General features: G+C 41.4%; 1 protein-coding gene across 2 annotated transcripts in view; it reads right to left on the bottom strand.

Moving 5' to 3' along the window:
* The window catches only part of metap1 (methionyl aminopeptidase 1), a 57,909-nt gene that overhangs the window by 10,092 nt on the left and 22,518 nt on the right, over positions 1 to 25,299 (bottom strand). For both annotated transcript variants that reach the window (XM_063046895.1, XM_063046896.1), the window contains 5 exons: positions 22,770 to 22,830; positions 19,844 to 19,935; positions 18,675 to 18,758; positions 10,428 to 10,566; positions 9,400 to 9,531 (listed from right to left, as the gene is read on the bottom strand). In XM_063046895.1, the coding sequence (XP_062902965.1) occupies positions 9,400 to 9,531; positions 10,428 to 10,566; positions 18,675 to 18,758; positions 19,844 to 19,935; positions 22,770 to 22,830 (508 nt within the window). The remainder of the gene's footprint in view (positions 1 to 9,399; positions 9,532 to 10,427; positions 10,567 to 18,674; positions 18,759 to 19,843; positions 19,936 to 22,769; positions 22,831 to 25,299) is intronic.

Here is a 25,299-nt window from a genome sequence, read left to right as displayed (position 1 = left end):
TGGACAGATACATGGATGGGAGGTGTATGGAGGGATATGGTCCGTGTGCAGGTCAGTGGGACTAAGCAGAAAATGGTTCGGCACAGCCAAGAAGGGCCAAAGGGCCTGTTTCTGTGCTGTAGTTTCTATGGTTCTATGGTTCTATGTCATTCAGATGCCTAACTCACGTCTCCCCAAAAAGATTCTTTAATCCCTGTGAGGAAGGTCAGCGAGCCCTTGGTGAACAAAGGAAAGGCTTCAAAGATGACATCAAAATCGGCCTGAAGAAATTCAACATTACATCTAAAAACTGGGAAGACATTGCACTCAATAGATTTAGCTGGAGAAAATCTGTTCAAGAGGGAGCTGTGCTACATGACAGTGACCTCTGCTGTGTCACAGAGAACAAGCAGCAGCTGTGAAATGAGATAATGAAGAACTAAAAGACCCAACCATGAACCACAGCCGTCACTTACTCATGTCCACGCTGCACCGGAATATGTGGATCCCTGATAGGCCTCTACAGCTACTTGAGGACCCACCAATAGACCACCCCGTAAGTGAACGTGGTAACCTGCCTTAAAGACTATCGTCCAGCATCACTCACAGCCCGTGATGAAGTGTTTTGAGAGGTTGGTGATGAAACACGTCAACTCCTGCCTGAGAAGCAACTTGGATCCACTGCAATTTGTTTACTGTCACAACAGGTCCACAGCAGATGTCATTTCATTGGCTCATCACTCAACCCTGGATCACCTCTACTGCAAAGAGGCATATATCAGCATGCTCTTTATCAACTACAACTAGTCAAATCTATCATCCCCTCAAAACTAATTAACAGTTTCAAGACCTTGGCCTCAGTACCTCCTTGTGCAATTGGATCCTCGATTTCCTCACTTGCAGACCCCAGTCTGTTCAGATTGGCAACAGCATCTCCTCCACAATCTCCATCAGCACAGTTGCACCATAAGGCTGTGTGCTTAGCCCCCTGCTCTACTCCCTTTATACTTATGACTGTGAAGCTAAGCAAAGCCCCAATTGTTTGCTGACGACACCACTGCTGCTGGCAAAATCAAACGTGGTGTTGAATCAGCATATGGGAGGGAGACTGAAAACCTGGCTGAGACATACCACAACAACAACCTCTTACTCAATGTCAGCAAGACCAAGGAGCTGAGTATTGACTTCAGGAGAAGGAAACTGAAGGTCCATGGGCCAATCCTCACCTGAGGAATCAGAGGATTATTATCATTTCAGAAGACCTGTCCTGGGCCCAGCAATTAGTGCAATTACGAAGAAAGCACGACAGCACCTCTACTTCCTTAGGAGTTTGCAAAGATTTGACATGACATTAAGGACATCCTGAATGCTAAAAAGAGGGCATTTAGAGATGGAAATAGGGAGGTGCTGAGGGCAATACAGAGGGACCTGAAAGCCAGGATCAGGGAGGCTAAAGACAGGTACAGGAGGAAGCTTGAGTGGAAACTCCAGCAGAACAACATGAGTGAGGTCTGGAGGGGGATGAGGACCATCACTGGGTTCCGGCAAACTAGCAACAGAGGAGCTGAAGGCAGTGTGGACAGGGCCAACGAACTTAACCTGTTCTTTAACAGATTTGACATTGTGGCCCCTGCCCATCCCCCACGAGTCATCTGTTGTCGGCCCCCAACCAATACATATTCCATTCTCCCCTCCTACCCCTCCTCACAGTCTCCCACCCTGCTCTCATGACTATATCCCTTCCCCACACGAAACCACCACGGTGGCTTCACAGCTGAACAGGTGAGAAGACAGCTGAAACATCTCAACCCAAGCAAGGCTGCAGGACCGGATGGTGTCAGAATCAGGGTGCTCAAAGCCTGTGCCCCTCAGCTATGTGGAGTACTTCGCCATGTCTTCAACCTGAGCCTGAGGCTCCGGAGGGTTCCTGTGCTGTGTAAGACGTCCTGCCTCATCCCTGTGCCGAAGACGCCGCGCCCCAGCAGCCTCAATGACTACAGACCGGTGGCATTGATCTCCCACATCATGAAGACCCTGGAGAGACTTGTTCTGGAGCTGCTCCAGCCTATGGTCAGGCCACACTTAGATCCCCTCCAGTTCACCTACCAGCCCCGACTAGGAGTTGAGGACGCCATTGTCTACCTGCTGAACAGTGTCTACGCCCACCTGGACAAGCCAGCGAGCACTGTGAGGGTCATGTTTTTTGACTTCTCCAGTGCATTCAACACCATCCGCCCTGCTCTGCTGGGGGAGAAGCTGACAGCGATGCAGGTGGATGCTTCCCTGGTGTCATGGATTCTTGATTACCTGACCGGCAGACCACAGTACGTGTGCTTGCAACACTGTGTGTCTGACAGAGTGATCAGCAGCACTGGGGCTCCACAGGGGACTGTCTTGTCTCCCTTTCTCTTCACCATTTACACCTCGGACTTCAACTACTGCACAGAGTCTTGTCATCTTCAGAAGTTTTCGGATGACTCTGCCATAGATGGATGCATCAGCAAGGGAGATGAGGCTGAGTACAGGGCTACGGTAGGAAACTTTGTCACATGGTGTGAGCAGAATTATCTGCAGCTTAATGTGAAAAAGATTAAGGAGCTGGTGGTAGACCTGAGGAGAGCTAAGGTACCGGTGACTCCTGTTTCCATCCAGGGGGTCAGGGTGGACATGGAGAAGGATTACAAATACCTGAGGATACGAATTGACAATAAACTGGACTGGTCAAAGAACACTGAGGCTGTCTACAAGAAGAGTCAGAGCCATCTCTATTTCCTGAGGAGACTGAGGTCCTTTAACATCTGCCGGACGATGCTGAGCATGTTCTACGAGTCTGTGGTGGCCAGTGCGATCATGTTTGCTGTTGTGTGCTGGGGCAGCAGGCTGAGGGTAGCTGACACCAACAGAATCAACAAACTCATTCGTAAGGCCAGTGATGTTGTGGGGATGGAACTGGACTCTCTGACGGTGGTGTCTGAAAAGAGGATGCTGTCCAAGTTGCATGCCATCTTGGACAATGTCTCCCATCCACTACATAATGTACTGGGTGGGCACAGGAGTACATTCAGCCAGAGACTCATTCCACCGAGATGCAACACAGAGTGTCATGGGAAGTCATTCCTGCCTGTGGCCATCAAACTTTACAACTCCTCCCTTGGAGGGTCAGACAGCCTGAGCCAATAGGCTGGTCCTGGACTTATTTCCTGGCATAATTTACATATTACTATTTAACTATTTATGGTTTTATTACTATTTATTATTTATGGTGCAACTGTAACGAAAACCAATTTCCCCCGGGATCAATAAAGTATGACAATGACATCCAAAACTTTGACAAACTTCTATAGATGCATGGCGGAGATTATATTGACTGTTTGCATCACAGCCTAGTATGGCAGCACCAATGCCCTTGAACAGAAAATCCTGCAAAAAAGCCGTGGATATGGCCCAGTCCATCACGGGTAAACCCTCCCCTCCATGCAGGAAAACAGTATCCATCATCAGGGACCCCACCACCCAAGTCATGCTCTCTTTTCATTGCTGCCATCAGGAATGAGGCACAGAAGCATCAGGACCCACACCACCAGGTTCAGGGACAGTTATTATCCTTCAACAATCAGTCTCTTGAACCAGAGGGAATAACTTCACTTGCCCCATCACCGAGCTGTTCCTATCATCTATGGACTCACTTTCAAGGCTTCTTCATCTCGTTCTCAATATTTATTGCTTATTTATTTATTATTTGTTGTTTTTCTCTTTTGTTTTTGCCCAGTTTGTTTTTTGAATATTGGTTGTTTGTCCACTCTTTTGAGTGCAGTCTTTCATTGATTCTATTATGACTCTTGGATTTACTGAGTATGCATGCAAGAAATTGAATTTCAGGGTTGTATATGGTGACATACATGTACATTGTTAATAAATTTACTTTGACCTTTGAGAACATTTTACTCAACTTGAGTGTTTGCACTACTGAAGAACACAGTGGTAACTATTGAACCAATTAATGTAGAAGTATAGCTTTCAAGAAAAACATGAACAGTTGCCGTTTCAAAGGAAAAAGCTGGTGAATTCTTCATCATTTTGTAGGTTATAGAAAAATAAATCAAATATCCATGCTCTGGTTAGACGAAAAGGCCATATTATCTGTAATAGTATGGATAGCCTTCCTGTAAGCGTCCTCTGGACCAGTGTTCAATGGCTGTGCTACAACCTGCAGGGTTCCAATGCTTGGACGGATTATGGCATAGCAAGTGGATTTCTTATTGAGCCTCAATAAATTCCATCTTGCCATTTGTACTTTGTGTCCCAATCAGTAACTGTGTCCTAACTGCTTAACTATGAATTTAATTGGATGTGATAATCCTACCAAGCATTACACCCTTGAGGAAAGGCTTAGAGGCTTCAGCAAGAATTCACTGGGGCTTTCTCAGTTTGAGAGTGGCTAGTTAATCAAGACAGCCTGTTTTAAATGATGTTATGTTCTTGTGAGATAGCATATTTACAGCATAGCTGTGGTGAGCTAATGATTACAGGCACCTGCTGATGCTGATAAGTGTCTCAGTGACAATTCTCAAATGATAGTAAAATTGGATATTGTCAAATGTGCATTGATGCACATTTAGAAAGTTGTTGCTTGAAGGGGTTGATTGCCAGCTCCCCATGACTCAGCCATTTCCAGCTTTGACTGACTATTAATCTCCTGCTTTCTCATGAGATTTTGCAGACAGGGATAGATAAGTTAGAGACAGGAAAGTTGTTTCCACTGGTAGATGAGATTAGAAACTAGGGGATATAGCCTCAAGATTTGGTGGAGTAGATTTAGGATGGAGATGAGGAGGAACTGCTTTTCCCAGAGAGTGGTTAAGCTGTGGAATTCTCTGCCCAATGAAGCAGTGATGGCTACCTCAGTAAATATATTTATGACAAGGTTGGATAGATTTTTGCATAGTAGGGGAATTAAGGATTATGGGGAAAAGCTAGGTAGGTGGAGTTGAGTCCATGGTCAGATCAGCCATGATCTTGTTGAATGGCAGAGCAGGCTTGATGGGCCAGATGGCCGACTCCTGCTCCTATTTCTTATGTTCTTATCTGTATGTTCTGGTCTGATCCAGCATAATTCCTTAAGGTTTTTGGCTTAGCTTGGAAGCTTTTGGAGGTCACTTGGGGTGCCAAAGTGGCGTAGCAGTTAGCGCAACACCATTATAGCTCAGGACATTGGAATTTGGAGATCAATTGCAGCATCCTCTGTAAGCAAGTTTATACGTTTCTTCGCGTGTGTGCATGTGTTTCCTCTTGGTGCTCCGGTTTCCTCCCGCAGTCCAAAGACGTACAAGTTAGTAGGTAAATTGGGCGCTGTAGATCGTCCCATGATTAGGCTAGGGTTAAATCGGTGAGTTGCTGGATGGCACAGCTTAAAAGGCCAGAACGGCTCATTCAGTGCTGTATCTCTAAATAAATAATTTTTAAAATAAACTTTGTTGGATAAGCGATGTGGTGAAGTGTTGAAGCAAAAGTCCTCTCTTGACTTGGCATATCCTAGCCCCACAAACTCTCTCAGTAAGGTCATAGTTATTGTTTAGTGAGGTGAAGTACAATATAAAAACTTGCTTATAGCAGTACAACAGACGACCTATAAAATATAAATTATAAATAAATTACACAAGCCAGTGAAGAGAAAAAAAAACTCTGCAAAAATAAGACACTTGTGCACCAGAAATAGACATACACCTAGGTGAATGATCTTCACCAGAAACACCAACTGCCCGTTTCCCTCCATAAATGCTGCCTGACGAGCTGAGCTGCTCCAATGCTTTGACTGTTACTACTACCATAGACAAGTCCATGGTGGTGCAAACGGTGCTCCATTGTGCCCCGTTGCTGATGTAGAATTAGGGTTTTGCATGTCAATTAAAGAACGTGATGGGTTTGGGAAATAACTATTCCTGAACCTGGTGAGATGGGGCTTTAGTCTTCTGTAACCCCTATCCAATGCTAGTAGTGAGAAGGTGGCATGACTGGATTGTGGAGATCCTTGATAATAGGTGCTGCCTTCTTGAGGCAACATCATACTCTATTGCTAAACCACTGTCATAAGTGGTCACAAACTTCAAGACACCATTTTAGACAGATCATGAGGTAAACATGATTGGTTGTTGACTTCAGAAGGAGTAGCGGACCACACAACCTCATTTACGTTGGTGGTGTGCAAGTGGAACAGGTCAAAAGCTTTAAGTTCCTCGGGGTCAATATCACAAATGACCTGAGTTGGTCCAACCAAGCACAGTCCACTACAAAGAAGGCTCACTAGCACCTTTACTTCCTGAGAAAGCTAAAGAAATTTGGCTTGTCGCCTAAAACCCTCACTAATTTTTATAGACGCACCATAGGAAGCATTCTTCTAGGGTGCATCACAACCTGGTATGGAAGTTGTCCTGTCCAAGACCAGAAGAAGCTGCAGAAGATCGTGAACACAGCCCAGCACATCACACAAACCAATCTTCCAACCTTGGACTCACTTTACACTGCACGCTGTCGGAGCAGCGCTGCCAGGATAATCAAGGACACGACCCACCCACCAACACACTTTTCGTCCCTCTTCCCTCCAGGAGAAGGCTCAGGAGCTTGAAGACTTGTACGGCCAGATTTGGGAACAGCTTCTTTCCAACTGTGATAAGACTGCTGAACAGATCCTGACCCAGATCTGGGCCGTACCCTCCAAATAACCAGACCCGCCTCTCAGTAATTTTTTGCACTACCTTACTTTCCCTTTTCTATTTTCTAATTATGATTTATAATTTAAATTTTTAATATTTACTATTGATTTGTACTCCAGGGAGCACGAAGCACAGAATCAAATATTGCTGTGACGATTGTACACTCCAGTATCAATTGTTTGGCGACAATGAAGTAAAGTATAAAGTAAACAAATAATTAAAGGACAAATATAGAACCTTGTTGGAGCCTATTGCTCAGAGTTCCTTATCTTTCAAATGAGCATTGGTTTTTGAGAAAAGTGGATTTTCCTCTACAAGATATAACAGTGGGCAATCACTTGAACAGTCCATGAGTATCAACCTGGAGCAGGATGCTTAATAGTGTCACTGGGTATGACAGTTCCAGGTAGCCTCTTACTCCTGAAGGTTGGTTGGTTGGTTTAGTAACGGGTGCTGGTCAATGGAATAGCAGGCTCTGCAGGATTCGTACGGAGTAAAAAGTAAGGATATAGAGCATTTGGCAACAGGTAAGCAACACACAGTAATTTCTACTGCTTTTTTTTTGATGGGGTTGGAGGTAGGGGAAGTCCTTCAAAAGAAATGTAAAATTTACTAGAAGCTAGCATATCAGAAAAGAAAGCAGCTATATTTTAAGTTTCAGTTCAAAGACTTCTAAGAATTCTGCATAAATATTGTCCAGACCTACAACATAACGAGTTTGCATAGTTAACAATGCAAGAGTGGTGGAGGAGTGGGGGAACCTGGTAGTGGTCTTTAAGATGGTGAAAGGTTATAGTAAAAGCAGAAGAAAGAAAATGGGTAAGGTATGTCAGTCAGGCAGAAAGTTCAAAGCCATTTTTCGCCAGCATCAACTCTCAAAAAGTACAGGTGTCCCCTGCTTTTCGAACGTTCGCTTTACAAAACCTCACTGTTACGAAAGACCTACCCTGTTTTAGTACCCTGTTTTCGCTTTCAGAAGGTGTTTTCACTGTTACGAAAAAAAAGCAGCGCATGGGGAAAATCAGCGCGTGATAAAAGGCAGCGCGCGCCCCGAGCAGCTGCTCTCCCTCGGATTTGGAATGGCATTCTCGCCGGCATTGCTTAAACCTGTGAGCAGCCGCTTGCAAGATGAGTTCTAAGGTATTGGAAAAGCCTAAAAGAACTCGTAAGGGTGTTACACTTAGCGTAAAACTAGACATAATTATGCGTTTCGATCGTGGTGAACGAAGTAAGAACTAAGTGAGTTTGGCTTGTGGAAGCTGACGAAGATGATATTGAAGAGGTTTTGGCATCCCGTGACCAAGAACTGATAGATGAAGAACTGATGCAATTGGAAGAGGAAAGGATAACAATTGAAACTGAATGCAGTAGCGAACGGACCGAAAGTGCGGTCGTCCAGGAACTGAACGTGAAGCAACTGCATGAGATTTTCGCTGCAATGATAAAGTACGACTTTAATTTTGAAAGGGTATGTAGGTTTAGGGGATATTTGTAGGATGGTTTGGGTGCTTACAAAGAACTGTATGATAGAAAAATGCGAGAGGCTCAGCAGTCAAGCAAGCCTTCTGCATCAGCCATAGCAGACGATGAACCTCGACCTTCGACATCGAGGCAGGCAGTCATAAGAGATGAGCTGCCTGCTCTAATGGAAACAGATGATGAGATGACACCCCAGTGTCCCACCACCCTGCGATTCACGGAGAATGCAGCGGTAGCCGGGAGGCACACAGCACATCTTTAAGAGAAAAGCCGAAATAAACATGCTAATTAATTAGGTGCCGCTCAACATGTAATTGTCGGCCCAGATCAGAGATGTGCTGTGTGCCTCCCGGCTACCGCTGCAACCCTGCATGCTTCGCAGATCGGTATCGGTTGGTGGCCTGGATGGTGGGGGCCACTGCACCACCCAACCTGTGACGACTCAGCCTAACACACCATCATCTGTGTGCTTGGCGCTGTCCCGATTCCGGTAAGTGATACTACACTGTACATACATTATTTCTACTTTATATCGGCTGTGTATTTTTACGTGTTATTTGGTATGATTTGGCAGCTTCATAGCTTAAAGGTTACTGGAGAGCGCTTGCGCCGTGTTTTTGCCAAAAGCGCTTGCGTGAGATTTCTGCCGACGGTGCTTGCGCGAGATTTTCGCTACGGAGAACAGTGCAGTAATGATTGTGGGAAAGTATTTCTACTTTATATAGGCTGTGTATTTCTCATATCATTCCTGCCTTTACTATATGTTACTGTTATTTTAGGTTTTATGTGTTATTTGGCATGATTTGGTAGGTTATTTTTGGGCCTGCGAACGCTCACAAATTTTTCCCATATAAATAAATGGTAATTGCTTCTTCGCTTTACGACATTTCGGCTTACGAACCGTTTCATAGAAACACTCTACCTTCGGATGGCGGGGGAAACCTGTATTCATGAGAAACTATTTCACCTAGGGAAATAAGGTAGAGAGAATAAATGTGGAATATTCATAACAAATCGCAGAGAATTATGCTAATAAATTGTGGATTAAGTGCAGCAAAACATCTGCACAGGCTGGGTAGGCCAGAAGACCCGTTTTTAATGTGTCACATTCAGATTCTGGGCTACTGAGTAAAGTTATTAAGGATACTATAATTAAGAAACATGCCTTACATATATTCTACTTCCACACTGCACCCATTCCACACTGAACCATTCTGTGCCATTTCCTCACCTGCATCTATAGCCTGCATTAGGCATTCATACGTTGTCTGCACTAACTTCTTTGATCCTTCATCAACGTCACCCACAAAAAATGTCTCATTTAAATCACCATGGAAACCATTGCAGTAGACTGTAATATCAACTGTAAAAGGAAAAAAAAAATCAGCTGCATGATAATTAAATTCTGAAGAGTTATCATTTGGTACATTTATAGCAAATCATAATTTCATATAATGACTGTAAATCCAGCATTTGAATATGTTGCTCCTTTGGTAAATGGCCCATTTCAGGGCAAGGCTGAATCCTCCACTATCAACGCTGAGTTCTTGGGTAATGAGTCACAGTAAGTATACAGCGGGGTGGGTGATTAAATACTTTTAGGAGCATCTTTAATAAGGAAAAGCACAGAATTTGGGGATGGGTGTAAATTTCAGAGTTAGGCAACTAGTGACACAGTTACTGATGGTGAAACAATTACAAGATGTTGGAGTTCACAGAATGCAAAGATCTCCTTAGTGAGGCAGAGAGGTGATGATGCCAAGCTTCACTGTAGTAGCAAGGCTTTGAACATTGGAATGGTCAAGTCAGAAATTAAGCACAACACAGACAGGGATTTAGCAGTAGATGGAGTGAAACAGTAGTGATAGTGAAAAGATACAAGGAGTCATGTGAGGGTGAGGTTTTAGGTTTGGAGGCTTAACTCATTTAAATGGGACAGATATTAGGGGGAATTTCTTATCTTTACTATTTATGCTCCATTGGACTGTAGATACTCAGTCAACAAGTACATTCAAGATAGAGAATGGTAGTTTGTGCAGACTAGTATTTGGAAATCAGATGAAAGAAAATGGATGGGTTAGAGGATCTACTAAGATCTTAGCAAATGGAAGTCCTTACTCCATCTGTCACTTGGCCAACATTGCTCCTATTTTGTCCTGACTTTAGAACTGAGGATTCACTTGAGAATATTACCAAGGAAAGCAATAAGGCACTATGCTTGCCTGTTATAATGCCACAATTTGCTGCATCAATACTTACTGTTAACAATATCACCATCCTGTAATTGTCGTGCATCTGGAATTCCATGACAGATCACCTCATTAACTGAGGTACAGCATGATTTTGGAAAATTGTAATAATTGAGTGGTGATGGATAACAGTTTCTTGCCAAGCAGGCCTAAACAAATCAAAGTGCCCATGATTAGCTTTTTAGAATCAAAGTGTAATTGTGCTACTGATATACAGTTTAAAATGCCAGACTTCACACAGCAATTAAGGATAGTTATCTCTTGCCTCAGACTGCTTTGATGATCAAAAATAAGACATTTTATGATAATCCAATGATGTGGTTAAAATGAATGGTAAAGCCAAAGACAGCAGATGCTGTAAATCAGAAATAAAAGCAGCAAGTTCTATAAATATTCATATGCACAGAAACACTGCTAACATTTCAATTCTGACAAAAGATCTGATAAAGTACCCAAAATTTAACACTCTCTCTCTCCCTCCAAAAATGCTGCTGACCTGCCGAATATTTTCTACACATTGTTCTAGTGTCTTGGTTGACATGGACTGGAGTAATGTTTCTCAACCTTTTTTATGATAAGTATCAGCTGGCTAATTTTCTAAACTCCTTTAAGATCCCAGCCATTATTGTCAACGTTTTTTACTGCTAGATTTGTGCATGAAAGCCTGAAATCAAGTGAAAACTATACACCATGTGTGCACTGTTAAATAAACTGAAACTCACCCCCTGTAGGGCATGAAAAAGCCCGATGCAGGCCTCTCATGGTCTGAGTCGGTGTCCCCTCCCACGTTGCGTGGTAAAGTAACCATTGACAGGCAATTGAGCATGATCATTTATTTTAAAATGTAGACTCTATCTCTCTGGTAGAGCTGGAGAGTGTTTAATACTTACCCACACTCCATGCCAAAGTAAACTTCAAATGCCAGGAAAATTTTGTTTTTTCAAAAACATAATGAAAGATATCCAATTAAGACCAAGCTCTCATTCTCTTGGACACACATACACATGGATTGGTAATAGGAACTCTTGCCCACTGCCTCCCTTGTCGCATCTCTTTCTTTCCCATATAGGGGGTTACGCACTGATCTCCAATTCCCAGTTGCACACCAAGCTCACTTTCCTAACCCTTCAATTTAGCCACACACCTACCCATGTTCCTGAGCCCTGAACCTACCATATCTCCTTTCAAATTGCACAATTAAACTTGACTCAAAACATTTCTTGTAATTTATAAAGACAAAATGACTGACTACTTATAGAATTTTGATTTATCAGAGTAAACCTGGATATGCATCTAGATATAAGGATTTATTTATTTACTGATTGATTGAAGTAGACCCATCCGGCCATACGAGCCATGCCATCCAGCAATCCTCTGATTTAATCCCAAACCTAATCACGGGACAATTTATAATGACTAATTAACCTATTAACCGTTACGTCTTTGGATTTTGGGAGGAAACTGGAGCACCAGGAGGAAACCCACGCAGTCACGAGAACATACAAACTCTTTAGGGGCAGCAGCAGGAATTGAACCTGGGTCACCTGTACTGTAAAACATTGTGCTAACCACTAAGCTACCATGCTCTATCCAGCCAACTCCTTTCCAAAGAAACAAACTCAACTAATTAATATTCTAAGGGATATAGTTTATGTGAATGCTTAAAGTCAGTATTACAGATCCAAACGAAGGACCAAAATGTAAGTTCAGTGATCTTCCTTTCTTTTTAAATCTTTTTTATTAATTGTTGAAAATCAACAAAAAATTACATCAAAGTGGTCAATTCAACATATCAATATATACAATAAGAGTTAAACTATCAAATAACTGATTAACCAAGCTAAACAGTATACCAATGATAATAAGAAAAGACAAAATGTTAAAACTATTATTTTTTTTGGAAAAAAGGAGGGAAAAAAAACCCTACTAACCAAAAAAAAACGAGGAAAAAAAACCCATTGGGAGCACAGCCCCGGAGCTATACGCCATACAAGCTTCCATAAAATAAAAACATCAATCCGCCAGCCAAAACCAATTACACAAGAATCAGAAGAAACCTTAATTAACCCAGATCAAATGGTAGTAGCGGGCAAAAGAACCCCACCTTTTCTCAAAGTCAAATTGAGGATCAAAAGTTTGACTTCTAATTTTCTCCAAACATAGAAGCATAGAAAATAGGTGCAGGAGTAGGCCATTCGTCCCTTCGAGCCTGCACCGCCATTCAGTATGATCATGGCTGATCATCCAACTCAGAACCCTGTACCAGCCTTCCCTCCATACCCCCTGATCCCTTTAGCCACAAGGGCCATATCTAACTCCCTCTTAAATATAGTCAATGAACTGGCCTCAACTGTTTCCTGTGGCAAAGAATTCCACAGATTCACCACTCTCTGTATGAATAAGTTTTTCCTCATCTCGGTCCTAAAAGGCTTCCCCTTTATCCTCAAACTGTGACCCCTCGTTCTGGACTTCCCCAACATCGGGAACAATCTTCCTACATCTAGCCTGTCCAATTCCTTTAGAATTTTATACGTTTCAATAAGATCCCCCCTTAATCTTCTAAATTCCAGAGAGTATAAGCCCAGTTCATCCAGTCTTTCATCATATGAAAGTCCTGCCATCCCAGGAATCAATCTGCTGAACCTTCTTTGTACTCCCTCTATGGCAAGGATGTCTTTCCTCAGATTGGGGGACCAAAACTGCACACAATACTCCAGGTGTGGTCTCACCAAGGCCTGACTCGAATCCTCTTGCAATGGATGCCAGCATACCATTCGCCTTTTTCACCGCCTGCTATACCTGCATGCCAGCTTTCAATGACTGGTGTACAATGACACCCAGGTCTCGTTGCACCTCCCCTTTTTCTAATCGGTCACCGTTCAGATAATAATCTGTTTTCTTGTTCTTGCCACCAAAGTGGATAACCTCACATTTATCCACATTAAATTGCAACTGCCATAAATTTGCCCACTCACCCAACCTATCCAAGTCACCCTGCATCCTCTTAGCATCCTTCTCACAGCTAACACTGCCGCCCAGCTTCGTGTCATCCACAAACTTGGAGATACTGCATTTAATTCCCTTGTCTAAGTCATTTATATATATTGTAAACAACTGGGGTCCCAGCACTGAGCCTTGCGGTACCCCACTAGTCACTGCCTGCCATTCTGAAAAGGTCCTGTTTATTCCCACTCTTTGCTTCCTGTCTGCCAACCAATTCTCTATCCACATCAATACCATACCCCCAATACCGTGTGCTTTAAGTTTGCACACTAATCTCCTCTGTGGGACCTTGTCAAAAACCTTTTGAAAATCCGAATATACCACAAATATATACAAACTAAGACATAACATCACCTGAGAGAACCATTGTATCAAAGTGGGAGCAGAGGCATCTTTCCATTTCAATAAAATAGCCCTTCTGGCCAATAATGTGACAAATGCAATTACATGTTGGTCTGATATAGAAATACCGTGAATATATTGAGGAATTACACCGAACAAAACTGTCAATTTATTAAGTTGTAAATTAATTTTTAAAGCTTTAGAAATTATAGAGAAAATAGATTTCCAAAACTGTTTCAATACAGAACACGACCAAAACATATGTGTCAATATAGCCATCTCAGTTTTACATCTATCACACTATCAACATTAGGAAATATTTTAGACAATCTCTCCTTTGTCAAATAGTAATGATATACAATTTTAAGTTGAATTAGAGAGTGACTGGCACAAATCGAAGAAGAGTCAACCAACTTCAAAATTCGCAACCAATCCTCTGTTATCAAGGTCATGTTAAACTCTCTTTCCCAATCTTGCTTAATCTAAAGTAAAGTTAAGATTAAGCAAGATTGGGAAAGAGAGCTTAACATGACCTTGATAACAAAGGATTGGTTCCGAATTTTGAAGTTGGTATCCTTTACTTAAGTTCAGTGATCTTAAGGCAACTTATTGAGCTGATTAGAATAGTTATGAAGAAGACAAGTCATATTTCATAATTAAAGTCTACGGGCATCCACTCACAAGTGAGAACTATTCACCCACATTTACCAGCAGAATAAAGACTAGTGGCACACAACATAGACTGCAGCAGACTATATAAGAGGCACTTTACTCAATAATTAAATATTAAAACATAAAGCAAATACCTTGCTAGAGAAGGGTATATAAAAAGGAGCCAAGGTAAAGGGAATAAGGTTTCAGATTAACCATAAAGTCATAGAAATGAAGACTCGATTGTCTGCTCCTCTCTCAATACTTCCAAAACTACTAGTAGCAGTCTAAAGGTTACATTTCCCTTCAGAAGGGCCCTCTCACACACCATTCTATCAGATGATTATCCTGCAAATATATTGAACAATGTAAGTGTTGTATGGCTGCCTCACACCAAATTATCAAAAAACAGAATCAGAATTTTTGAATTACTTGCGGCTTTACACAACCATGTCAATGTGGGTGTTTAAGAATAACACTACTATTAAAGATTAATGCTGACATCATATTTCAAGTGGGTGTTCACGTGAACGAAATCTGCCCACTAAGCACGATGATGTGGGTAGCACCACACTAGCGATCGACAAGAACGTTCCTTATGCATAGCTCTATTGTACTACAGCCTATTTACAAACTGTAGCTCCACACCCACCTAGATGGGTTCAGAAGATTTTGTACACAAAAGATTGAAACATCAATACACTATTATCTACCTTATGCACCTTATCCAAGTATTAAACAGGAGATTAAATACAAGTATGTCTTTCCAAAAGGAGTGGAACACTGAAGATGCCAATAGTGACATTAGAATCAGAGAAAAATACAGCACAAACAGGCCCTTCGGCCCATCTAGTTTGTTTCACAACATTTAAACTGCTTACTCCCATTGACCTGCACTCAGGCTATACCCCAACCACCCATGTAATTATACAAACCTCTTAAAATGTTGAAGTTGAGCTTGCATGCACCATTTGCACTGGCAGCTCGTTCAATACTCTCACAACCCAGAGTGAAGTAGTTTGCCCTCATGCACCCTTTCAAATTTTCACTTTTCACCCTTAACCCACGATGACCTTTAGTTGTAGTCATACCGACCTCAGTGGAAAAATCCTGTTTGTATTTACCCTATCTATACCACTCAATTTTCTATACCTCTATCAAATCTCCCCTCAGTCTTTTAGGAATTAGGAATAAAGTCCTAACCTATTCAATCTTTCCTTACAACTCAAGTCTTCCAGACGTGGCAACATCCTTGTAAATTTTCGCTGTACTCTTTCAACCTTATTTACATCCTTCCTGTGGATGGGTGACCAAAACTGTACACCATCCTCCAAACTAAGCCTCACCAATACAACTTCAACATAACATCCTATCTCCTGTACTCAATACTTTTATGAAGGCCAATGTGCCAAAAGCTTTCTTTACATCCCTATCTACCTATGCCGTCACTTTCAGTGGATTATGGACCTACATTCCTAGATCCCTTTGTTCTACCACACTCCTCAGTACCCTATTTTTCACTGTGTAAGACCTACCCTGGTTGGTCCTACTGAAGGGCAACACCTCACACTTGTCTGCATTAAATGCCGTCTGCCATTTTTCATCCCATTTTTCCAGCTGGTGCAGATCCTGCTACAAGCTCTGATAGTCTTCCCCGCTGTACACTGCACCCCCAATCTTGGTGTTACCTGCAAATTTGCTGATCCAGTTAGCCACATTATCATCCAGATCATTGATATAGATGACAAACAACAACGGACCCAACACCGATCCCTGCAGCATTCCTCTAGTCAGAGAGGCAACCATCTACTACAACTCTCTGGCTTCTCCCACAAGGCCAATGTCTAATCCAATTTACCACCTCATCTTGAATGCTGAGCAACTCAATCTTCTTGACCAACCTCCCATGCAGGACCTTGTCAAATGTCATGCTAAAGTCCATGTAAACAACATCAATTGCCTATCAACTTTCCTGGTAACTTCCTTGAAAAACTCTATAAGATTGATTAGACAGAACCTACCACGCATGAAGCCAGGCTGACTGACCCCGATCAGACCGTCTATCCATTTATATCCCGTCTCTTAGAATACCTTCCAATAACTTTCCCACTACTGACATCAGGCTCACAGCCTATAATTTCCTGGCTTATTTTTTGAGCCTCTCTTAAAAAATTGAACATTAGTTATCCTCCAATCCTTCAGTACCTTACCTGTTGCTAAGGATGATTTAAATATCTCTGCTAGGCCCCAGCAATTTTTGCACTTGCATCCCACAGGGTCCAAAGAAACACCTTGTCAGGCCCTGGGGATTTATTCAACTTAATTTGCCTTACATAGCAAACATCTTCTCAAGTCCATGACCTCGCTGCTGCTTTGCCTCATTTCTATAGACCCTGTGTCCATCTTCGAAGTAAATATAGATGCAAAAAATCCATTCAAGGTCTCCCCCATCTCTTTTGGCTCCACACATAGATTAACGTTCTGATCTTCCAGGGGACCTATTTTGTCCCTCGCAATCCTTTTGCTCTTAACATATCTGTAGAATCCCTTAGGATTCTCCTTCACATTGTCTGCTAGGACAACCTCATACCTTATTTTAGCCCTCTTGATACCTGCCTTTACCAGCTATGCCTCTTTTTTTCTTAATCAGGGCTTCAGTATCTCTTGAAAACCAAGGTTCTCTAAATCTGTCTTTACCTCTTATTCTGACAGGCACATACAAGCCTTGTACTTTCAAAATTTCACTTTTGAAGGCCTCCCACTTTCCAAGAACAATTTTGCCAGAAAACAGCCTGTCCTAATCCACACTTGCCAGATCCTTCCTGACGCCATCAAAATTGGCCTTGCTTCAATTCAAAATCTCAACTCGTGGAGCAGACCTATCTTTTTCCATATTTACTTTGAAACTAATGGCATTGTGGATGCAAAGTGTTCCCCTACACAAACATCTGTCACCTGCCCTGTTTTGTTCCCCAATAAATCAAGTATCACACATTCTCTAATTGGAGCTTCTGCGTATCGATTAAGAAAACTTTCCTGAACACATTTGACAAACTCTATCCCATCTAGTCCTTTTACAGTAACTGTGTCCCAGTCTATATGTGGAAAGTTAAAATCGCCTACTACAACAACCTGTCCTGATGAAGGGTCTTGGCCTGAAACGTCGACTGCACCTCTTCCTAGAGATGTTGCCTGGCCTGCTGCGTTCACCAGCAACTTTTATGTGTGTTGCTTGAATTTCCAGCATCTGCAGAATTCCTGTTGTTTACTACAACAACCTTATGTTTCTTGCAACAGTCTGCGATCTCTCTACATATTTGTTCCTCTAAATCCCTCGGACTGTTGAGTAGCCTATAACATTGCCCCTTTAACAGGGTCATACTTTTCTCATTCCTCAGTTCCACCCATATATCCTCACTAGATGAGTTCTCCGGTCTGTCCTGGCTGAGTACTGCTGTAACATTTTCCGACTAGTAATGCAACTCCTGCCCCTCCTGCAACCAAGTCTCCCTAATGGCTACAATATCATAACTCCATGTACTGATCAATGCCCTGAGCTCATCTACCTTTCCTACACACATCTTGCAATGCATTAGATATTAATCATTAACCAGATACAATTCTTTAGACACTAGAAACAATCAAATTGTTTGAGGTGAAGGCATTTAAGTAGCAGGAAACCATACCACAATGTGAAGAAGTTAGTGGTTGAATGATGTTCAAGTTTACCAACTCACTCTGTCAGCATAATTTTGCCCATACCCTGAAAGCACTTCAGTGTTACCAGAAATATCCTTTGGGACTGGATTAATCATGCATTGGTCATGATAGTGAAAATTATTTTCACTACAGGTGCAACTGTAACGAAAACCAATTTCCCCCAGGATCAATAAAGTATGACTATGACTATTAAAGAGCCATATTTTTACCTATACATTTATTGAATCCTGCACATCAGCACAAAATAAAAATATACACACTAAACAGGTCAGGCTGCTTCTGCTACGAGGGAAAGAACACAATTTCAAGTTAATAACTGATAAAAGGTTATCAAGCTGAAATGTTAATTATGCATCTGGCTCTCCTTGGCCTTTGACTATTTCCTACTTCTTTTGTTTTTATCAGAACAAAGCTTGCCCTCAAGTACTGACTGAAATGCAAGGCCTGTGGGAAAAAATCCCCATGATATTAACAGTTAGGGCAAGAGTTAGTGCAATTTTGGCCACTTTCTATATCTTTACCAAATATAGTAACTCTATACCATATGAACAGCACGATCAATCTCTTCAGTTGTTACTCCTGGTCGAACCATCATCGAAGCAACATCTAGAACCTCTCGGGCAAGCTGCAACACAAGGAAAATAAGTGAATTTCAACAGCACAAAAGCCCCATGAAACCTCTTTGATGCTTTACTACTTTAAGGCTCTAGTATATATGAAGTAGTGTGCAGAACCAGCCCACCTGATTCTTAGTGCTTAGTGTCACATATTAACTACCATTCATTTTGACGGAAAAAAGTTATTTACTAATTAACCATGAGTTTATGATATGCCAACATATATGCCATTTTATCTGATTTAGCTTTGGTAATGTAAAAACATGAACTGCCGAAGGGTCTCAGCCCGAAACGTTGACTGTACTCTTCCAAAGATGCTGCCTGGCCTGCTGAATTCCTCCAGCATTTTGTACACATTGCTTGGATTTCCAGCATCTGCAGATTTCCCTTGTTTGTGAAACAAGAACTAAATTTATTTTTAGATGTGTTACACAACAAGTTCAAAAAAAATTCACATAACTAAAAACAATTTATCTGGGAGTTTCCATCGGCAGCAGCTTTCAAATAGGTGGACAGGTGTAACAGGAGTAAAATTTGAAAACAACAAGCATTGGCACAAAGACCACCAGGACAAAGTCAAAGACAGTAATGCCTCTTGGAAGGGTGTTCATGCACGTTGAGTGTCTGCATCTGGCTGCCACAACTAAAATGAGGTTTCCAACACTGGCTGAACCCTGTGAAGTTTTCAAAATCCTTCCTAAAACACTGACTCTCTGATTTTCTCTTCTCCTTTATCATTACTACTTTGACACAGCTTTTCACCACCCAATGGCTTATGTAATTCAGTATTAAGTAATTTAATAACATTCCTGTTAATAGCCTTGGACCCAATATAAATTTAAAACTGCAAAAAAAAACAAACAAACTCATCATTGTCCAGGTCCCTCAAGCTCTAGTTGGAGCACTTTACAATCCCTTCATGGTGTAATGTGAAGAATGCCAGCAGAGCATTAGTCAATTAACTCATATAGAGGACTCCACAAAACAGTGACCATACATTAATATATATTCTGAGTTCGAATTGAAGGACTGAAAGGGACAGTGTAGTATTTATTCTGGAACACAAAAAACAACATGAAACTTCACAACTTACTCGACATACTACCCGCATTGCTTCTATGTCCTCTGGAGGTAAAATTTTGATTTGAGATGTCCCCTTTAAGGACTGTTCAGATTCAGAAACACCTTGAAAGATAGAGGGAACACAAATTAATATACAATTCTAATAGACCCATTTTCATACTGCACACCAGCTTAAATAGTGTTCAAGGTTAGGCTGAATGGAAAGCTGTAATGAAGATAAGAGAAACTGTTTTCAAACCCACTGCCAAGGCCACTTAAAAATGTAAACAAGCCACTGTTTTAATTTCTAGAGCATGAATGGAAATAAAATCTTTGTATGACCACAATTGGTGAATTGTGTATACTGCTGGTTGTCACATTATAGAAAGGATAGAGAGAAGTACTGGCGAAGATTTACAGAGGTCTAACTGTTAATAACAAATTAATAGCAAAAAAACACAGCATATTCTCAAAGTTCAAAATACATTTATTTTCGGAGTGTGTATACATTATACAACCTTGAGATTCGTCTCAACAGGCAACCACGAAACTAAGAAACCCAGAAGAAAAAAGATGATCAAACACCCAATGTGCAGAGAAAAAAAACATCCTGTAAACAATAAACACAAGCAAATAGCATTCTAAATTGAAGTCCACAAAGAGAGTCCACCCACAGATCCTTAGCTCAGCATAAAGCAGAGTAGCGAGCCCCAACACCCCGACCTTTTCAGGTGGACTGGTGCCTAAATCGATGTCCAAACATTGGGTTCAGTCACTTCGATACTTTCTGGGGACAGACCCTACCACCTCAATTTGGCCTGTACTCAAACCTTTTCAATTCAGTCTGGTGCATAAATCATGTCCAAACATCAGGTTCAGTCGCTTTGGTACACTCTGGGGCCTAGACTCCGCCACCTCGATTTGGCCTGGCGCTTAAATCAATCGAACCTTGGATTTTCCTTGCTCTAGGCAACAGGCCCACTGCCTTCCTTGGTTCTGCCACACTGCATTGCCTCAAAGTTCAAGGGAAGTTACCAGCTATTGTTTGCAATTAATGTTTACCAGAAAAAGAGTGATCAACAAAGAGTTTTGTTGCTTTCCTTGTTTCATTGACTACCAGCCAAAAATCACTGAGATTCACCAGCGATATCTTGAACAGGAAGATTTAAGTTTTTCTCTAACCAGACAAGAGACAGAGAGTCTGGGATGCAGATTTGGTTGGGTGTCCTTTGAATAACTTGCAAAAGACTGGCCAACAAGTACAGAAGAAATGATGAAAGTTAACATAATTCTATTCTGGTGGATCTGGACACAAAAAAATAGAAAATTCTAGAAATACTCAGCAGAGCAGGCAGTTCCTGTGGAAAGAGAAACAGGGTTAAAATTTCAGGTCAAAGTTCATTTTTCAGAACTCTGAAATAACTGGATTAGAAAGTTATTTGATTAAGAAGGGGTTAGGTTTGCATCCATTGCAATTTAGAAGAGAATAGTTCTTGAATTGAAACAAAGCCTACAGAGATCTCAGTAGGTTGAATGTGGAGAAATGTTTCCTCTCATGGGAAAAACCACATATTGGGGTCATTATTTAAAAATAAGGGATCACTCATTTCAGACAGAAATGAGCAAATCCTTCTCTCTCGGAAGTTAAAGACAGAGAACAGAAATAAGTACTCCAACTCGTTACATCTATGTTGACCAAAAAATATCCATTTACACAATTCTGCTCTAATCAGACTTTATTCTCCCCACATGCTGAACAACTTCCCCTACATTCACTAACTCAATTACACACCAGCAGCAATTTCATGAGGCCATTAACCAACTACCAACTAGCGCATGTTTGGGATGCAAGACAAAACTGAAGCACGAGGAAAAAATCCACACATTCACTAGTTAAGCATGCAAACTTCATATACACACACACAAACACACACAGAGGAACAGAAGTCAGTTCGCTAGAACTGAGGCAGCAATTCTACCAGATGCTCCACTATGTTAACATTCTATTGTAAGAAGCGTCCAGGGCAGAACCTTTGGAATTTTTTTCCTCAAAGGTCAGTGCTGGCCAAGTCTTTGGAATACTTATTAGATACAAGGGGAAGAAAGTTTATCTGAGGTTGAAAGAGTCGTGGAGTTGAGGTTACAGTCAGAAGGGGCATGGAAGAGCAGGCTTAAAAGGGGAGCACCCTGCTTCTACTCTTCATTGATATACTACAGTCAAGGACAGTTTATTGTTGGAAAATGCTGAAGGACGACTTAAGGAAGGTTAAAATTTATGGAATTGGACATAAAAGTATTTCAACATCTGAGGAAGACCAAAATTAAAGATCATATGTATTATAACGACAATAACTCACTTTACATGGAACACTTTTACCAACAGAGCATGAAGGATGCACCGAGGCAAAAAGCAAAGATTCATTTAAGGCTTGATAAGGCTGACAAGGGGAAAGGAATTTTAAAATTACGCTTCTCCAGTGAGGTGACATTGTGTGGACGAATCTCAAGTTTAAAGCTGAGCATAGAACAAAAGGGTTCTTACCCAATACAAATTGCTTCACTACAATATTCGGCAAAAAAAATTCTGGAAGAACTCATGGGGTCACACAGCATCTCTGGAGGCAAAGGGGCAGTTGACATGTTTGGACCCAAATTGCAACTGCCCCTTTGCCTCCAGAAACATCAACCTCCACAGATGTTGCTTGACCCACTGACCTCGTCCAACAGTTTGTTTTTCACTTTAGATTCCAGTACCTGCACTACAATTTTCACCCTAACCTGTTCATCTGAACAATTGTTGTTACTGAGCTGTGATACACAAAATCTTAGGCTCGAGATAAAATCTGTAACAGAAGCAAAGCACACCAAAAAAAACTCTGAACAACTGTAGGATTCAGTCAAAGCAAGGTCTCATACAAATATTCACATATGATAGTGGCAAATGAATATCAGAATACCTAATGGATGATCAGCATAATCAGGTCCCTGGATATAACTGGGAACAGATCTCATGGGAGTCTATGAAGAACAAAATGCAAAACATTAGAGGTTCTTATAATTTCTGAAAATGCTTACAAAAATTTTCTTTTACCAAAGTGCTTCCAATGCTATGAAGAATAAAATGTAGTCCAGAACAACAACTGAATATAACCTGGAAAATTATATGAGACTGGCTGGATGTGAAAGGGGGAGGGGGGAGGGGGAGGGAGGAGAAGGGGACACACAGACCCGGGGGGGGGGGGGGGAGAATATACCATATTAAATATGCCATATTTAAGTCTCCTGACAACTCTACTGTAGTTAGCCAAGCCAAAAATTGTGACGAATCAGCCCAAGGAGTGAGATTGAAAATGTGGCTGAATGGTGTCACAACAACCTCTCACTCAATGTCAGCAAGATCAAGGAGCTGATTATTGACTTTAGGAGGAGGAAACTGGAAGTCCATGAGCCAGTCCTCAACAGGGGATCAGAGGTGTAGAGGGCCAACAACTTCAAATTCCTCGATGTTATCATTTCCTCGGTCCAGCAAGTGTGCCATTATGGAGAAAGCAGAGCAGCACCTCTACTTTCTTAGAAGTTTGTTTAGATTCAGCATGTCATTTCTATAGATGTATGGTGCAGAGTACATTGACCGGTTGCATCTTGGAAACACGAATGCCTTCTTACAGAAATGCCCACAAAAAGTAGTGGATATGGCCCAGTCCATCATAGATAAAGCCCTCCCCACCATTAAACATATCCACATGGAACATTGTCACAGGACACCTAGCACCTAGGCCATGCTCTCTTCTCACTGCTGCCATTAAGAAGGTGGTACAGGAGTCTCAGGACCCACACCAACAGGTTCAGGGACAGTTATTAGTCATAGTCATACTTTATTGATCCCGGGGGAAATTGGTTTTCATTACAGTTGCACCATAAATAATAAATAGTAATAGAACCATAAATAGTTAAATAGTAATATGTAAATTATGCCAGTAAATTATGAAATAAGTCCAGGACCAGCCTATTGGCTCAGGGTGTCTGACCCTCCAAGGGAGGAGTTGTAAAGTTTGATGGCCACAGGCAGGAATGACTTCCTATTACGCTCTGTGCTGCATCTCGGTGGAATGAGTCTCTGGCTGAATGTACTCCTGTGCCCACCCAGAACATTATGTAGTGGATGGGAGACATTGACCAAGATGGCATGCAACTTACCCCTCAATCAACAGGCTCTTGAACCAGAGGGGCTTAATTTCACTCAGCTTCACTTGCCCCATCATTGAACTGTTCCCACAACCTATGGACTCACTTTCAAGAACTGTTCATCTCATGTTCTCGATATTTATTGCTTACTTATTATTTTTTCTCTTTTTTTTATATTTGCAGAATTGTCTTTTTCCACATTGGTTGTTGTCTGTCCTGTTAGGTGTGGCCTTTCATTGATTCTATTGTGTTTATTGTATTTATTGACATTGCCAGCAAGAAAATGAATCTCAGGGTTGAATATGGTGACATATATGAACAGGTACTTTGATAACAAATTGACTTTGAACTTTTGAGAAAACAGGGAACTTTCTCTCCCAACAAACTGAATGTATACATATTGAGAGCAAGAGTGTGATAGCCATGATGCAACAAAAAGACTGAAGTGCTAAATGACGTGAGCTTGTGCATCACATCCTGACTGAGTTTACTGTGTGCTGTTCCTGTGTTTTACACAAAAAAAAGAGGGATATAAATCTATCAGGAGCCCATACAGCAGCTAGCAAGGCCTATTTTTCCGGCACAGGGATTAAAATCCAGGGAAATAGATTTAACATAATTGATAGGAAGACTAGAAGAGGCAACCAGCAATTTTCCTACCAGAAAAGGTAGTGAGTGGCCTGGACATTGGTTTTTCAAAATATGACAGGTATGAAATTATTTAAGAAATACTTGACTGCGTACGTAGCCTGTGAACTAAGAGACCACAGACCAATCTTAGTAAGTGAGATCAAGCTATGTTCTTTTTCAATTGAGAATAACACAATGGGCCAATTACTTACTTCAGTCGTAAACTTGCAGTCTTATTGGTAAAGTTTTTTTTTGTCACATGTACCAAGCAACAATGAAAAGCTCTGTTTTGCATGCCTTCCATATGGATCATTTCAATACATCAGCACATTGAAGTAGTACAGGGGAAACTAACAGAATGCACAATTATTAAGTGTTACAATTATAGAGAAAGTGCAGTGCAGGCAGATAATAGTAATTATAAATCTGGGTGGGGAAATCATTCTAAAAAGAATCACTTAACCATGTGCAATGTGCTTGATCCAAACAGAATGCATAACTGCAGAAAGAGGCAACTGTACAGACAATGCTTGCAATCATTCAAACTCTTACTGACTAACACCATCTTCGAGTTTGTAGATATCACTATAGCGGGCCAAGTCTCAATAAAGATGAGTCAGAGTACAGGAAGGAAATAGAGAGTCAAATGACATGATGTCGTGACAACAAAAG

Source organism: Mobula hypostoma, chromosome 4 (genome assembly GCF_963921235.1).
Source record: "Mobula hypostoma chromosome 4, sMobHyp1.1, whole genome shotgun sequence".
Lineage (NCBI taxonomy): Eukaryota > Metazoa > Chordata > Chondrichthyes > Myliobatiformes > Myliobatidae > Mobula > Mobula hypostoma.
The sequence above is the reverse complement of the archived record's forward strand: the minus strand, read 5'-3'. Positions and strand labels throughout refer to the sequence as shown.